Raw genomic sequence first — 15,674 nt, forward strand, 5'->3', positions numbered from 1 at the left:
GTTGCCAATGTTCCCTCTAAGCTATGGAGTCTTGTGAGCAACAATTCAACTTTGTGAACTACTGGCATTAAAGTTGTGAGCGAGCGATTTGGCTACTGCATAAATCAGTTTGCTTTGGAGCCATCCTTCCTGAGCTAAGACAAATATGCGTGAGCCAGAGGCTATAATACTGTGAGCTAGCTCACACTAACTCAGCTTAGAGGGAACACTGGTTGTGACAACGGCAGAACCATGCCACTGCAAGCGCCGTCAGTGCATGAGCTGGCCACACCTTCCCAACTGTGCTGCAGTTCATCAGTGGCATCCAAAAGAGACAGTGAGCCCGTGACCACCCGCCAGCCCCCGCTGGCTGCTGCTGAAGATAAACGACCTTTTTTTCTAAGCCCTCTAAGTGAAGCCCTTTGGGACCGGGGTGGGGGAGGAGTCTGCAGCCCGTTTACCTGGGGTCTGGAAATTGATGCGTCTCATCTCCACGGGATCTTTGGGGTGGTGCGGGGTGATCTCGGCGTTGTTCAGCATGCACTTGATCCTTGGCTCAGAGTCTTTCCGTTTACTTATGAGGAGGAGGAGAAAGAAGGGGAAGGAAAATGAAGAGAGAGTAAAAAGGCAGCTTTTTTCAGACACAGGGACTTCTAGCTATGCTTCAGGCTGTGCCGCTGGTACCCAACAATTCCTGTCGCAAGGAAGGTCGTACCCTACAAACTGCAAAAATCTTCAGTTTATCTGTGCAGTCTTTCAAAAGCTATCCAAGCCTGATAGCTGAAACATACTTGTTTCAGAATTAAAACTGGAAGTATGTTGGCCCTCGGAAGGGTGCAGGTCATTGTCCTGATTCGTAAGGAGGCATGTCCTGGGCAGAGACTCGCGCAGAGACAAAAGGCAGACCCCCTCTGAGCGCGGGTAAGTCTGCTGCCTGTCTGATTTAGAAACAGTTGCACGATCCAGTCAGACCCCACACAAAGACGTGACAAATTTGCTCAGCCCAGATGGAGACAGGGTCAGAGGAGGCAAGTTGGAGCAATAAATCAAGCAGAGACACTACAGGCAGCATCTTCTGCGAGGAACCTTTAATTAATTGACTCATTTCTCTCGTGGCCCACACAGTTTGGAGATTACTGAGCCAAACAGCTGCTGTCACCACATCTCATGGCGCTGAATTCCAGAACTCCACTGCTATTTATTTTTATTCTACACTGTTTATATTGATATATGTTTCACCTCTCTGTGCATTGAAGACACCTTAAAATGGAAGATGGGGGGAAATGACACACACAATGACCGTAAAACACACAATGATTGTAAAAGATACAAACACAAGCAAAACCACAGGAACACCAGGCCACAAAAACCTAAGATAAAGGTAAGTAATAACTGAAACAATCCATTAACACAGCCGTTCAGTAAGTCCAACCTTTACCCCCCCCCGCCTCAAAAGGCCTGCAAAAAAAGTAGGGCTTATAGTGTATGCATTGTGAAGAGGGGGGGGGGAAAGCAAACCACTTTTATTTTCCCTGTGAACCAACTACAAATCCAGTTCCTGGGCTTATGCCAAATTCCTTGACAAGAACATATTTCTCCCTATCCGCTTTCCCCACACAACGCATAGTTTTATAATCTACATTCCAAGGAGCCTCTTCAGTGGTGACCCCTGCCCCCTAGGCTTGAACGTCTTCTAAGAACTTTGGGCTTGGGTTAGTTTTACTTGGGGGTTCAACCTGGCTGGCATTTTTTAAAGCACTGGCAACAGTTTAGCAATGCAGTTAGTTGTTGTAGCAATCCAGTGTTGGGAATTTTATTGCTACATTTATTCTGCTTATTGCTTTTCAGTTCTCAAAGCACCCCCAAACTACCATCAGTACCAGAAATCCAGAGCAGACACCAAGCCTTTTAAACTCTTACCTGTCTGGCTTGCTGTCCGGGAAAACGATAAAGAAGCAGGAGGGAGAAAAGACAAACGTGAGGATTAGCAAGGGAGTGGTAGACATGAGGAGCTATTCCCAACCCTCCCCTAGTTTCCCCTTGCGAAAACCAAGCATCTCAGCCAACTGGGGAAAGTATCTCCTTTCCTAGGCTTGGTGGAACTGTTCACAATGATTCATGCTTCTGTAACTGCAGGACTAGACTACTACAGTGTGCTCTATGTTGGGCCACCCACTGGATGCCAAAAAGCTACACTGGATGCCAAAAGGGACAGTTTGTCTACTGGTTATAGCATGCTCATTAGAACACTGACACTGGTTACCAGTATGTTCTGGGACACAACTCAAGGTGCTCATTTTGACTGAAGATATATGCAGTGTGGGACCCCTTACCTGACAGCCCATCTTTCCCATTCATGAGCCTGTTCGTTGTCTTAGATCCTCCCAGGGCCATTGACTTACATCCCCCCTCCTGGCTGGGCCTCCCTTCAAACTGTCCAGCGGGCCAGGGCACAAGGTCTCAGGGTCACTCTTCTGGTGGCATCTGCCAGGGCTATTTTTGGGCAGGAACGCACAGGAACGGAGTTCCGGCTGGCTCCCGAGTTGGCCACGCCCAGCAGGAACTCATTAGCATAATAGGCCACACCCAAAAGCAGAAACTCATTCGGATTGGCTACATTAGGGGTGTGTGGCCTAACATGCAAAGGAGTTCCTGCTACAAAAGACAACAAACAAGGTAAACAGAATAAGAAGCAAAAGGTGGGTGTGGCTGGATGACCACACTTCTGGTAACATGGGGGTGCGGCCTAATATGCTAATGAGTGGTGCAATCAGGGATGTGGCCTAATATGCTAATGAGTTTTCTGCTGCTGGGTGTGGCCTATTATGCTAATGAGTTCCTGCTGGACGTTTTCTACAAAAAAAGCCCTGGGCATCTCCAACATTCTGGGACACACTCCCTTATGGAAGTGTGGAGGACTCCTACGCTATTTGCTTTACGCATCATCAGGTGGCTTTTATTTTTATAATGGTTTGTCTTCAGCTTTAATTGTTTGTTTAACATCTAAACCTCTTAACAAATAAGCAAACCAGGAAGTTGGAAGGGCAGGGGACCTTGTTCCACATCACACACATTCTCCTGTTTCGTACAGGTGTACCTTGGGATGCTGCCTCTTTTCTCCCCGTGCGGTTAACTTCTAGTGTGAGCCGGGTGCTCATTTAACATCTAGCCTCTTTGGTATCCCACCTTTCTCCCCAGCAGAGACCCAAAGTGGCTCACAACATTCCCACCTTCTCAGTTTTATCCCTGTGAGGTAGGTTTGGCTGAGAGTGTGTGACTGGATTCGATTCAGGGTCTGTCTCCCAAATCCTAGTCTAACACTATAGCCGCTTGGAATCTCTTCGAGACCTTGTGGCGTGACATAGTTGGTTATAAGGCATTTCCTAGGTTTTCTGCCCTGTCGCTTTGTGTTTGATCTAGGGTACCACTCCTTAGAGAGGGTGGGCACACTAAACCCCCCCGGTGGGGGGAGGTGTTAGCCGGTGAAATGGAATGTCCAGCTCGTAAGCTCGGAAGCCTGGAAAGATCTCCTCGGCATCAAGAAGCCTACGATGGGCCGATCCGGCCAGGCGGTGGCAGTGCGGCGCTGCGACCTGAAGCAGTCCTGGAAAAAGCTGACGTCATCAAGCCAAGCCGAGTGAATGCCGTCTGGAACACGTCTAAGCCTACAGCTGAACAAAATCCCCGTTGGCTGCAAAACATGTGCGACTTAAAAAAAAAGAATTATATGTTGTCCTCCGTGTGAATATTTGTAACTGTAAATCGCTCTGAGCCAGCTGCTCTGCAGGATTGAGCAATTAATAAATCAAAATATATTATTATTATTATTATTATTTTTATTATTATTGCCCTAGAAGGATACCGTCTCAGTGGGTCAGTCTAGATGTTCTCAGGAGATCCCTGAGTGGTGACAACTAGTTACCAGGGTGCTTTCCAGGAAACCCTTGTCCTAAGGGAGTTTATTAAGAAAGAAATTATTATTATTACGGATGATTCCTTGGTGGGAAACTTCTGTAATACACTTCCTTTTGGTGTAGTGATTTAAGAGCGGCGGACTCTAATCTGGGAGAACCGGGTTTGATTCCCCACTCCTCCACATGCAGCCAGCTGGGTGACCTTGGGTCAGTCACAGTTCTCTTAGAGCTGTTTTCTCAAGAAAAGAAGAGCTCTCTCAGCCCCACCTACCTCACAGTGTATCAGTTGTGGGGTGAAGAAGGGAAGGAGATTGTAAGCCGCTCTGAGACTCCGAGTGAAAGGTGGGATATAAATCCAATCTCTTCTTCTTCTTAATTTCTTTCGTAATGCTCTCCGTTTTGGAAAGGGAAGAATCAGGCGGGATTGAGACTGCACAACTGGGTGTGCGCAGAACCGCAAAAGCACACCTCATAGCCAATGCTCCTGCTAAGATGTGGATTCTTGTGAGCAAAAATTCTACCTTGTGAGCTACTGGCATTAAAGTTGTGAGCGAGCAATTTGGCTGCTGCATCAATGAGTTTGCTCTGGAGCCCTCCTTCCTGAGCTAAGACAAAAATGTGCAATCCGGAGGCTAAAAAACTGTGAGCTGGCTCACACCAACTCGGCTTAGAGGGAACGGTGCTCATAGCAAAAGTATGGCTGGGGGGCGGCTACAGAGGCTGAACTTGCTCTTCAACTTTGCAAGTATCATCACCAACAACAACCCTCCCCACCGGCAAATGTCAGAAGTGGGATAAGCAAAAGCCAGGTATCTAATCCTCCAAAGGATATTTCTTCCAAAAAGCACGAGGCTGCTCCTGATGCCTTACAGTGGGATACCACCAGGGCTATTTTTGGGCAGGAACGCACAGGAACGGAGTTCCGGCTGGCTCCCAAGTTGGCCACACCCAGCAGAAACTCATTAGCATAATAGGCCACACCCAACATCAGAAACTCATTAGGATTGGCTACATTAGGGGTGTGTGGCCTAACATGCAGAGGAGTTCCTGCAACAAAAAAGGCCCTGGGTTTGGACAACAAACAAGGTAAACAGAATAAGAAGCAAAAGGTGGGTGTGGCTGGATGAGCACACTTCTGGTAACATGGGGGTGTGGCCTAATATGCAAATGAGGTGTGCTGTCAGGGGTGTGGCCTAATATGCTATTAAGTTTCTTCTGTTGGGTGTGGCCTATTATGCTAATGAGTTCCTGCTGGGCTTTTTCCACAAAAAAAAGCCCTGGATACCACCACCGCCCCCCCAGCCCCCCTTGGACAGCCAGCAGTGTACAGGGAATACACACAGGCTGGAGAGATAAACACACAGCCTCACCCACCCACCCACTTACTTTTTGTACAGAAGGATGGCGATGACGATGCAGATGATGAAGACCACGGCCAAGACCGGCCCGATTACCCAGATCAAGCCTTCCTCTCCGTCTATCTTCGGCTGCGGGTCGGGGTTGTCTATCTGGAATGGGTCCGAGAAGGGGCTGGCTGCGTATGTCTGGAAGAGAGAGGTGAAACGGAGCAGGCTGAGAATGGAACCGGGAGAGGAGAGAAGAAGCCGGTGTTTTGTAAGGCTGCAGAGGAAGAGGCTAAATGTGGGGTGGGGGAGCTGTTTTCAACCCACCCGCACCTTCCTTTAAAACAAGTGGTTGCACATAATGCACATTAGGGTTAAATGAGCGGCGCAGGAGGGCTGCTGTCCTGTGGCACCTTAAAAGCTAACAGGTATGTTATAGCACAAGAGAAGTTAGCTGTGTTAAGTCTGTTGCTGCAAAATAGTAAAAAGCCCAGTAGCCCCTTTAAGACTAACAAACTTTATTGTAGCATAAGCTTTCGAGAAACACAGCTCTCTTCGTCATCCGACGAACAAACTTTATTCTAGCATAAGCTTTCGAGAAACACAGCTCTCTTTGTCATCCGACGGACAACCTTTATTGTAGCATAAGCTTTCGAGAAACACAGCTCTCTTCATCATCTGACGAACAAACCTTATTGTAGTATAAGCTTTCGAGAAACATAGCTCTTTTTTTCATGATGAACAAACTTTATTGTAGCATAAGCTTTCGAGAAGCACAGCTCTGTCATCTAACAAACTTTTTTGTAGCATAAACCTTTGAGAAACACAGCTCTCTTCGTCATCTGACGAACAAACTTTATTGTAGTATAAGCTTTCGAGAAACATAGCTCTTTTTTCATGATGAACAAACTTTATTGTAGCATAAGCTTTCAAGAAACACAGCTCTCTTCGTCATCTGACAAACAAACTTTATTGTAGCATAAGCTTTCGAGAAACATAGCTCTTTTTTCATGATGAACGAACTTTATTGTAGCATAAGCTTTCGAGAAACGCAGCTCTCTTTGTCATCCGACGAACAAACTTTATTCTAGCATAAGCTTTCGAGAAACACAGCTCTCTTTGTCATCCGACGGACAACCTTTATTGTAGCATAAGCTTTCGAGAAACACAGCTCTCTTCGTCATCCGACGAACAAACTTTATTGTAGCATAAGCTTTCGAGGAACACAGCTCTCTTTGTCATCCGATGAACAAACTTTATTGTAGCATAAGCTTTCGAGAAACACAGCTCTCTTTGTCATCTGACAAACAAACTTTATTGTAGAATAAGCTTTCGAGGAACACAGCTCTCTTTGTCATCTGACGAAGAGAGCTGTGTTTCTCGAATGCTTATGCTACAATAAAGTTTGTTAGTCTTAAAGGTGCTACTGGGCTTTTGACTATGTTATAGCACAAACTTTTGTGAGCACACGACGTGCTGTGCATTTGTTAGCCTTTATAGATCTGCAGCAGGGGACGACGATGATTGTGCAGCTACCCCTCCGAGTGGGTAACCCCCTTGGTTTTCAGCCCCCAACCACCAGTTTACCTAAATAAATAAATGAAACAATAAATACCATCAAAAACCTTGCTGCACCTGCCTACCCCTGCCAGCTTAGGATAACATTTTGTCCGTCTAACGAAGAAAGCTGCAGTCCCCGGTGGCGTCCGTAACAGAGCCCTGCTCTCTTCCAAGGGGCCAGGAAAGCCTTGCTGGTCTCCGCCCCACTGCAGTGCTAGCAGTCCTAACCTGAGATTTATGTTTTTTTGTTTTTATGCATTTAATGCATTCTGTTTGATGAATTTTATCTGCCTTGTAAGCCCCCTTGAGTTCCGTAAGGAAGAAAGGCAACGAATGAATGCTTTAAGCAAAATAAAGAGGACATAAAATAAAACGGAACAACGTCCGAGTCCAGTGACACCTTTAAAACCAGCAAAGTTTAATTCTGGGTATAAGCTTTCGTGTGCATGCTAATCTGAGGACTAGGGAGAAACTACCCATAGTCTACTGTGCATCCCACATGAATACAATCTTTCCCCTGTGCCCCAGAAAAGCTGTATGAAGTGGAAAAGCGGAAAAGTCCAGTAGGACCTTACAAACAAAGTTTGTGGCAAGGTATGAGCTTTTGGGAGTCGCTGCTCACTTCTTCAGATACTCGTACCTGAAGCAGTGAGCAGTGACTCAGGAATGTTCCTCCTCGCCACAAATTTTGTTTAGTCTTTAAGGTGCTCCTGGACTCTTTCTCTTTTCTGCTGCTAAAGACAGACTAACTCAGCTACCCATCTTGATCTATCGGGTGGTTCAGAAAAGCTCACGCCCTGCCCCAAATTTTGTTCAGTCTTTCAGGTGCTCCTGGACTCTTGCTCTTTCCTCCTGCTACAGACAGACTAGCGTGGCTACCCAGCTTGATCTGACTCAGTCAAGGAACTGCAAAAAACAAGGGGCAGCAGTATGACAATATCAGTATACAAAAGAATTACTGCAACAGTGCAAAGATGAAAACCTCACAGATGTTGTACATAATATATAGTCACTTCATGGTGTTTATTCTTTTCACAGAAGGACGTCAACAGACAGTCATTGAAGAAGGACGAACTTCCCCAGAGCTAATCGTTCGTTTCGAACTCTCTTTATCAAACAACAGTCTCAGTTCTGAATCCAAACATCACGAAACCTTTTCATAATAAACTCTTTCCAGTTCAATGCATAATTTCAAAAACTTCACAGCAGAATGAATAAACCGGCATTGAACTGGAAAGAGTTTATTATGAAAAGGTCTCGTGATGTTTGGATTCAGAACTGAGACTGTTGTTTGATAAAGAGAGTTCAAAACGAACGATTAGCTCTGGGGAAGTTCGTCCTTCTTCAATGACTGTCTGTTGACGTCCTTCAGTCAAGGAACTCACAGCCTTCATTTGCAAGACCAGAGCAAAGTTGTTAATAATAGGACTTTTTGGAGGTCACCCATTTAGAGAGAAGAGCAAGAGTCCAGTATCTGAAGAAGGGAGCAGTGACTCACAAATTTTGTTCATCTTTAAGGTGCTGCGGGGACCTTGCTCTTTTCTACTGCTTTGTTGTTCAGTCGCACAGTCCAGTCCGACTCTTCGCGACCCCATGGACCCCCTGCCTACTCAAAAGGTTCCAGATCCACAGATCACTCAAGTGAAGTACATCTAGTTCCATGCTTTCAGGCGTATCTTCCTGGTCATAAAAGGTCTAGAAACCTTCAAAAAGCAAAGCAGGACAGCATCCTCTAGTTCCCCTTGAACAGCTGTGGAATCATGGCCTGCTAACAGCCCTCTGTAACACGGAGGGGGCCGGCAGGCTTTCTAGAGACCCACTCTGGGGAAATCTCTCTTGTTCATAGATTTAGACCGCCTAATGGGAAGGGATATGAGTCCAGGTCTTCCGGGTTCAGGTGTGATGCTTTCAACACTGCCCTTGCTCACAAATAAAACATGATGACGTGCCGGGCTCCGAGCTCCACGGAAGCACACAGCACTGCTTCCAGGCCGAGCGCATCGCGCATGAATGCATGAACAGAGCCGTGGCCTCTTCTACAACCTAGAAATAGCGAGACAAGTTAATCCGCCGGGGAAATCCTCTCCACAGGCGTGTCGACCTAATCCTTTTAATGTTAAAATATAAAACCAACTGTTTATTTAAAAAACACAGAAAAGAGGGGGGAAAGAGGCTTCTCTCTCTTGAAAGTCACAACAATAACCGGGTTAAAATGATATGGGGAGATTTAAAAAGGGGGAGGACAAAAAATGACAACTGGTACATTCTGTGTGGGGAAAGCCAGGCACTGATCTGCATTCTACTGAAAGACGCTCACTTCATAATAAAGACACAAATAATATCTTCAGAGCTGCAGGGCTGTTCTGAAAATGCTGTCACCGTGTTCAAGACAAACATACCCGTCCTCTCCAAAGCTGAGCTCCAAAAACATTTTGCAAAGTTTTTAATGGAAGCAGCTTGTGCACCAGTCGGAAGGTATTGGCTGGTGTCTGTGCCATCAACCAAAAAGCCTGCTTCAGAGCAGTTTTCAGCTTTACAGGGTTTGTTTTTTTAAAAAAGTATTTTATACATGTAAAACATTTATCAGTTGCCTTTCTACCTTGCGACGCTCAAGGAGGCTTATGATATAAACAAAACAACGGTTATAAAACACATGCAAGACAACAGTTTAAAATCTCAGTCAGGACTGCCAATAAATAAAAACTAAATTAGTCAAATGCCATCCTAAATAAAACCGTCTTCAGCTGCCTCCTGAAGTTCGAAAGTGAGGGGGCCATGTGCACCTCCATGGGGAGGTTGCTTCAAAAATGTGGGGCTGCTGCTGAAAAGGCCCTGTCTTGTGGGCTCAACAGAGACGCTTCTTTGATTGGCGGGACAGTCAGGAGGGCTTCTCCTTGTGATCTTAATTCCTGGGCAGGAACATATTAATACATGACTAAGGTGAAAGATAAGATGATAAATAAGCCTTTTCGGTGGCGGCTCCTACCTGGTGGAACGAGCTCCCGGAGGAGATCAGGGCCCTGCGGGACCTTGCACAGTTCCGCAGGGCCTGTAAGACGGAGCTCTTCCATCAGGCTTTTGAGTAGGAGCCGCCACTACCACCAACAACAACGACTTCGGAAACAGCGGGGTATGGGAGCGACCCTGTGACGATCAAACTGCAGCACTATGGCGTGTGGATACCACTGAGTTGAGATCTGACTGAACTCCAGATACCATCTGAAATTGAACACTATGCATCTGAAATATGATAAATAAATATTGAATGCACTTTACTTTGTAATATTGGTATCATGTTTTTACTTTGTTTTGATGTATTTGGCACGTGTGCCCTGATGTTAGCCGCACTGAGCCCACTTGCAGGGAGGGCGGCCTAGAAATCGAATGATAAATAAATACATAAAAATAAACGTTCATGCTACCCTCTGAAAGTTTTTTAAAAAGCAAGTTAGCCCGCCTAAAGACCGACAGCCAAGCCAGTGTTCTGATTCGGTGGCACGGAGCACGTCACCAAGTATTCTTTTTGACATTATGTTTCACTTCACTTTGGGTAACTTCGGACGAGAGACGGCAGGAAGGAGATGGGACTTACCGCTTCTGTATTCCGAAGCACCGCCAGGACGAAAACGACATACTTCTGCCCTGCCTCCAGGGGCTTGTTCTCAAACCCGTCGTAATGCTTCATATCCCCGAGGGTGAAGTGGCTAGGCAGCAAGAGGAAGCGGGCAGCGATGTACGGCTTGTGGAGGTCCAGCTGGCGGGAATGGCGGAGGCTGCGGCGCTGCAGTCTGGAGATGTCCTGGATCAACTGGGGTGGGGTGGGGTGGGGGGAAGAGACCAACATGAGCAACAAGCAGTGCAGGAAACCGAAGCTTCCTCCCACCGTGCCCCAGTTTCACCCAGCACTGCCCACCCGCTGTCAGGCTCTTGAACAGAGGTACTCTCAATAACACTCTCTGGTTAGTGATTTGTTTATCGAGAGATGTGCATGTATCAAGCTAAGACTAGTCGTGTCAGAACTGACCCTGTCGGTGCCAGTTCTGGAATTATACATGATTCAAACAAGCCCCCCCCCGTGACCCGTGCAGTCAATCCATCCATTCAGCCCGCCTAAATCCAGCACGTACCGTTAAACCTCCTCTCCCACCTGCAAAGCTAAGGTTTTTTTATGTAAGGCAGGCTGGCTAGCAGAGACAAGCAATCAAGGTCATTCGCATACTTCCCAGATGGGAGACTTCTTAAGAAAGTTACCATGCAGCAGAGCGAAACACTTGCAGTGGAGCGAAGCACTTTCTCACACGCGCACTCACACCAGGTACCCCCCCTCATACCCAGATACAGGAGATGAAGATGGAACATGACAAACGAGGCCCCAAGTTTGCCACCTGCTCCCAAGTCTTGTACCTTCACAACAGTAAGGACTAGAAACATGCAGGGCTCAGAAGACTGGAGGTCATGTAGATATGAATAGGTCTTTGTACAATTAGATGCAGGGCCTCTTAGAATTAATAAAGGCTCCTAAGGTTTTTGTCCTGGGGGGGGGGGGCATTTCTAACACAAGAGTTTCGTTTAAACCAGTTTGATTTTGCTCCTCTTTGTACGCCCGCCCCCCACACATTAGGAAGAAGTCTGGTAAAAATTTCTGCAGGACAGCTGTGTTTCGGAGACTGCCGGAAGAGGCCAGGTTTGTAGGGCAGCGGGGCTGTTCCGAAAACAAGGCTTTCAGGGGTCAGCACCCTTAAGCCCCAAGTGGTCCCGAAGGGCTCCCTGCATCCTGGAGCAACTTTTGCCCCCCCCCGCACCTGTCACTCATCTGGCCACACACTTGATCACTCCCTCTCCCAGAGTAGGCGGTGGCACCCCCTCCGTGTTGCCTGTTCTGCTGGCCATTGGTTCTCTGAGTGAGCAGGGCAGCAAGGGCAGGATCGAGTAGAAGTTACTGCTATGCCAAGGGGCACACCATTGAGGGGAGGGGGCAGGGGGAGTCTTGCCTGAGAGCTCTCCCCAAATTTATAGTCAGCTCTCCTGGGAAGCCCCTTGGGGTGTTCAAAAAATCAATTGAAAGGCCCTCTTTCCTGTCCACGTGGTTTGGGGGGGGGGGAAGAGAGCCCACTTTGGGGAAGAGGGAGAAGAGATTACAACCCAGCTGGTGGGGAGAGGAGAAGGAGGAAGAAGAGTCCACCAGGGTGACGCCCCATTGACCCTTCTTTTCATTTACTGTCTTTGCTTTGTTTATACCCAACCTTCCCCCCCCAACGGGAACCCAAAGGGGCTGCTCCTCATTCTTCTCCCCTCCATTTTAAAGCAGCTCCCATTATTCTCCTCCCCTCCATTTTATCCTCCTGACAACCGTGTGATGGAGGTTAGGCTGAGAGTGTAGTGCAGTGGTTAAGTGCGCGGACTCTAATCTGGGAGAACCGGGTTTGATTCCCCACTCCTCCACTCGCAGCTGCTGGATGACCTTGGGCAAGCCATAGTTCTGATAAGAGCTGTCCTTGAAAAAGAGCAGTTCTCAGTCAGAGCTCTCTCAGCCCCACCTACCTCAAAGGGTGCCTGTTGTGGGGAGGGGAAGGGAAAGGAGTTTGTAAGTTGCTCTGAGACTCCTTTGGGTAGTGAAGGGCAGGGTACAAATCCAATCTCCTCCTCTTCTTCATCTTCTTTGCCTAAAGTCACCCAGCATGCTTCCAGGGCAGAGCGGGGAAGAGAACCTGGAGTTTCTCAGATCCTAGTCCTAGAGTAGGTTTTTATAAGCCACTCTTCTGTACCTTAAGGAGTCTCAAAGTAGCTCGAAATTGCCCTCCCTTCCTCTCCCCACAACAGGCACCTTGTGAGGCAGCTGGAGCTGAGAGAGTTTGGAGAGAACTGTGGCTGGCCCAAGGTCACCCAGCAGACCTCACGTGTCTCAAAGCAGCTTACAATCGCCTTCCCTTCCTCTCCCCACAAGGGGCACACCTTGTGAGGTAGGTGGGGCTGAGGGCGTTCTGCGAGCACGGTGAGTGAACCAAAGTCACCCAACTGGCTTCACGTGGAGGAGGAGTGGGGAATCGAACCCGGCTCTCCACATTAGAGGCTACTGCTCTTAACCGCTACACCACACTGCCTCTCTTTTGGGTAGGCAATCCGCCCTAGAGAATGAGGAGGGCATGCGGCCAACTTGTGTTCTGGAGAAGGGCCAAAGAGCCAGCGTTCAGTCATCAAGAGGAATGGCCTATGGATTCTCTGCGATGACCCAGAGGATGCTGGGATGCAGCACCGGCTACTGCACGCCCCGTCCCACCCCCACCTCCTGGCTGCACCGATGAGGATGGCAACATGTCTTAGGCCAGCCCAAACATAGCGTTGGTGTTTCAGAGTTAGTCAAAGCAGGATCCCCCCCCCGCCCGGTCCCCCCAAAAAAGAACAACCACCACCCACCTCTTCCAAGTCCATTTCTTCAGGGCTGTTGTATGGATTCTGGAACTGCCCACTCCGGGATTTCTTTAAGGGGACCACCACTAGGTAATAAGCTCTGAGAATCAGAAACAAAAGAAACCAGGATGGAGAGGGTGTGAAGAAGAGAGAACAAGAAGGCATGAAAGGTACTAATAAAACTGATGAGTAAGACTAAGGGAGCAACTAAACACTGGAAGGAACAGGGCTGATGGAAACGTCCCCTCTGCATGGAGTAAGCCCCCTTTGCCTCCATAACATCTAGCGCTAATGGTTATGTCCAGGGCTATTTTTGGGCAGGAACGCACAGGAACGGAGTTCCGGCTGGCTCCCAAGTTTGCGACACCCAGCAGGAACTCATTAGCATAATAGGCCACACCCAACAGCAGAAACTCATTAGGATTGGCTACATTAGGGGTGTGTGGCCTAACATGCAAAGGAGTTCCTGCTACAAAAAAGCCCTGGGTTTTGACAACAAACAAGGTAAACAGAATAAGAAGCAAAAGGTGGGTGTGGCTGGATGAGCACACTTCTGGTAACATGGAGGTGTAGCCTAATATGCCAATGAGTTGCGCTGTCAGAGGTGTGGCCTAATATGCTAATGAGTTCCTGCTGTTGGGTGTGGCCTATTATGCTAATGAGTTCATGCTGGGCTTTTTCTACAAAAAAGCCCTGGTTATGTCAGATGATAACCGTACACATAAGTCCTTTTTGTTGGTCTTGTTATCCTACATGGCCTTTTTAATTAATAGGTTGATACTTATCAAGCTGATCTTGTATCGAAATACACTGAACTGAGCATATTATTTCATTCACACACACACACACCCCAATTTCAACGTACAGGCTGTTTTCCCACTACGGTCGCCAGCAGTGGATGCCACCACACTGTCTTTCCCCCGTCTCATTGTTCTGCATCGTTGGCTACCACTAGCATCCGGGGTCTCTGCATTCCCCAAATCGGGCTCCCTCTGCACATATGTGGCTCTGCTCTCCCTGCCACGACAATCCACTTTATGTAGCATAGTCGGGGGTGCCACACTCCCCCCAGAACTGAAACAGCAGGGTTATTGCCTTGAGACAGACTTCAGCAGAACCTCCAAGTCCAAAGGCGGGCCTGTTGTAGGGGAAACAAGATGCTGAACCAGAGAGAGGCTTAGTCTGATCCAGCAACACTGTTTCGTGTTTGCAGAAGGCCCCTTGCTGATTTCTCACCAGTTCTTGTTGAACGTGTTTCAATGTTCTCAGGCACCAACCTTGGAAAGTGGGGAGGTTCAAGAACTTCTGGTTATGCCCCCCCCCCTAAATCTACATATAAACTCAGCAGGTCTGGCTCATGTCCCCTCTCCACCCCTGTGGCATCAAACTTGGAAAGAGCCCAACTTGTTTCGACAGAGCCCAACCTACAATTCAGATAGCTTATGATGGGGCGCCCAAACGGAAAAGATTCCTATGTCTTGTTCTGCTCATAAAATGCAAACTGAAGGTCGGACAGCCTCAGTTGGCCTAGGGGCTGTACAGGGGAAAAAGGGATTACCTCTTCAACCACCACTCCGCTATTCAAACCCACCTTCCTTCTTTTATTACGAGCACGGAGAAAATAACGTGCCCTTTAAAACACAGACACTTTCCTCCCGCTTAAAAATGCTAACAGCAAACCGGGTAACCTGTTTTGGAGTAGCAAGATTCAGGCCGACGTGCAGAATTCCCTCTCTCCCTTCCCTGCCTGACCCTGCAGTTCTACTATCCTGCAACACTTTATTATTTCATTTCCCAGCATGGAATTGATGCCACAGGGGTGGAGAGGGGACATGAGCCAGACCTGCTGAGTTGCTGTGCAAGTGTGCCTTCTGGCCAAACCTGGGGCTGCAGGGTCAGCAAAGAGAGTACATGTGCTCTGCCGCGGTCCTGCCCTTACGTACTGCACAGCAGAGTCTGAGCTCTTGGCGTCCACTAGATTCACCATCACGTTGCCATCGATGTCATGCCCAAAGGTCACCTCTGGCTTCTTGCTCAACAGGCTGGCCGCGGTCCGAGCGTCCACGTTTTGCTGGAGACCCCCCATGGTGTTCCCGCGGTTGGTCAGGATGAACCGGTAGTGAGTCTGGGGCTTCAGGTTTGTGATCAGCTTCTTGGTCGCGCGGCCATCCACCTCAATGTCTTTCCCACCGTTGTCGTACTGGATCTAAAAGAGCCGGAAGAAAAGGAAAAGGGGTAAGAAAGGAGAACGGAGAAAAGTGGGGTAGGGGACATGGTTGGGGATTCTTCAGTACACGACACATCCAGCTTTTAAAGTCAATGAACTGTTTGTTTTATTTAATTCTATGGAAACGAAGCCAACCGAAGACTGGGAAACTAGACAAGCATTTTAAGACTGAAACAGAACCGCACACCCTCCTTCCAGCAATTGTTCTCCAGGCCAGTTTGGCCAGGGATCCTGGAGGGTTTC

The 15,674-nt window shown here is 48.0% G+C and overlaps 1 protein-coding gene across 1 annotated transcript in view; it reads right to left on the bottom strand.

The window, feature by feature from the left end:
* Positions 1 to 15,674, bottom strand: part of PTPRS (protein tyrosine phosphatase, receptor type S) — a 179,752-nt gene that overhangs the window by 71,948 nt on the left and 92,130 nt on the right. Inside the window, exons 15-20 of the mRNA XM_015415315.1 lie at positions 15,148 to 15,410; positions 13,211 to 13,304; positions 10,389 to 10,604; positions 5,280 to 5,437; positions 1,900 to 1,911; positions 441 to 553 (exon numbers count right to left, since the gene is read on the bottom strand). Of these exons, the coding sequence (XP_015270801.1) occupies positions 441 to 553; positions 1,900 to 1,911; positions 5,280 to 5,437; positions 10,389 to 10,604; positions 13,211 to 13,304; positions 15,148 to 15,410 (856 nt within the window). The remainder of the gene's footprint in view (positions 1 to 440; positions 554 to 1,899; positions 1,912 to 5,279; positions 5,438 to 10,388; positions 10,605 to 13,210; positions 13,305 to 15,147; positions 15,411 to 15,674) is intronic.

Source organism: Gekko japonicus, unplaced genomic scaffold (assembly GCF_001447785.1).
Source record: "Gekko japonicus isolate JY-2015 unplaced genomic scaffold, Gekko_japonicus_V1.1 scaffold578, whole genome shotgun sequence".
NCBI classification, from domain to species: Eukaryota; Metazoa; Chordata; class Lepidosauria; order Squamata; family Gekkonidae; genus Gekko; species Gekko japonicus.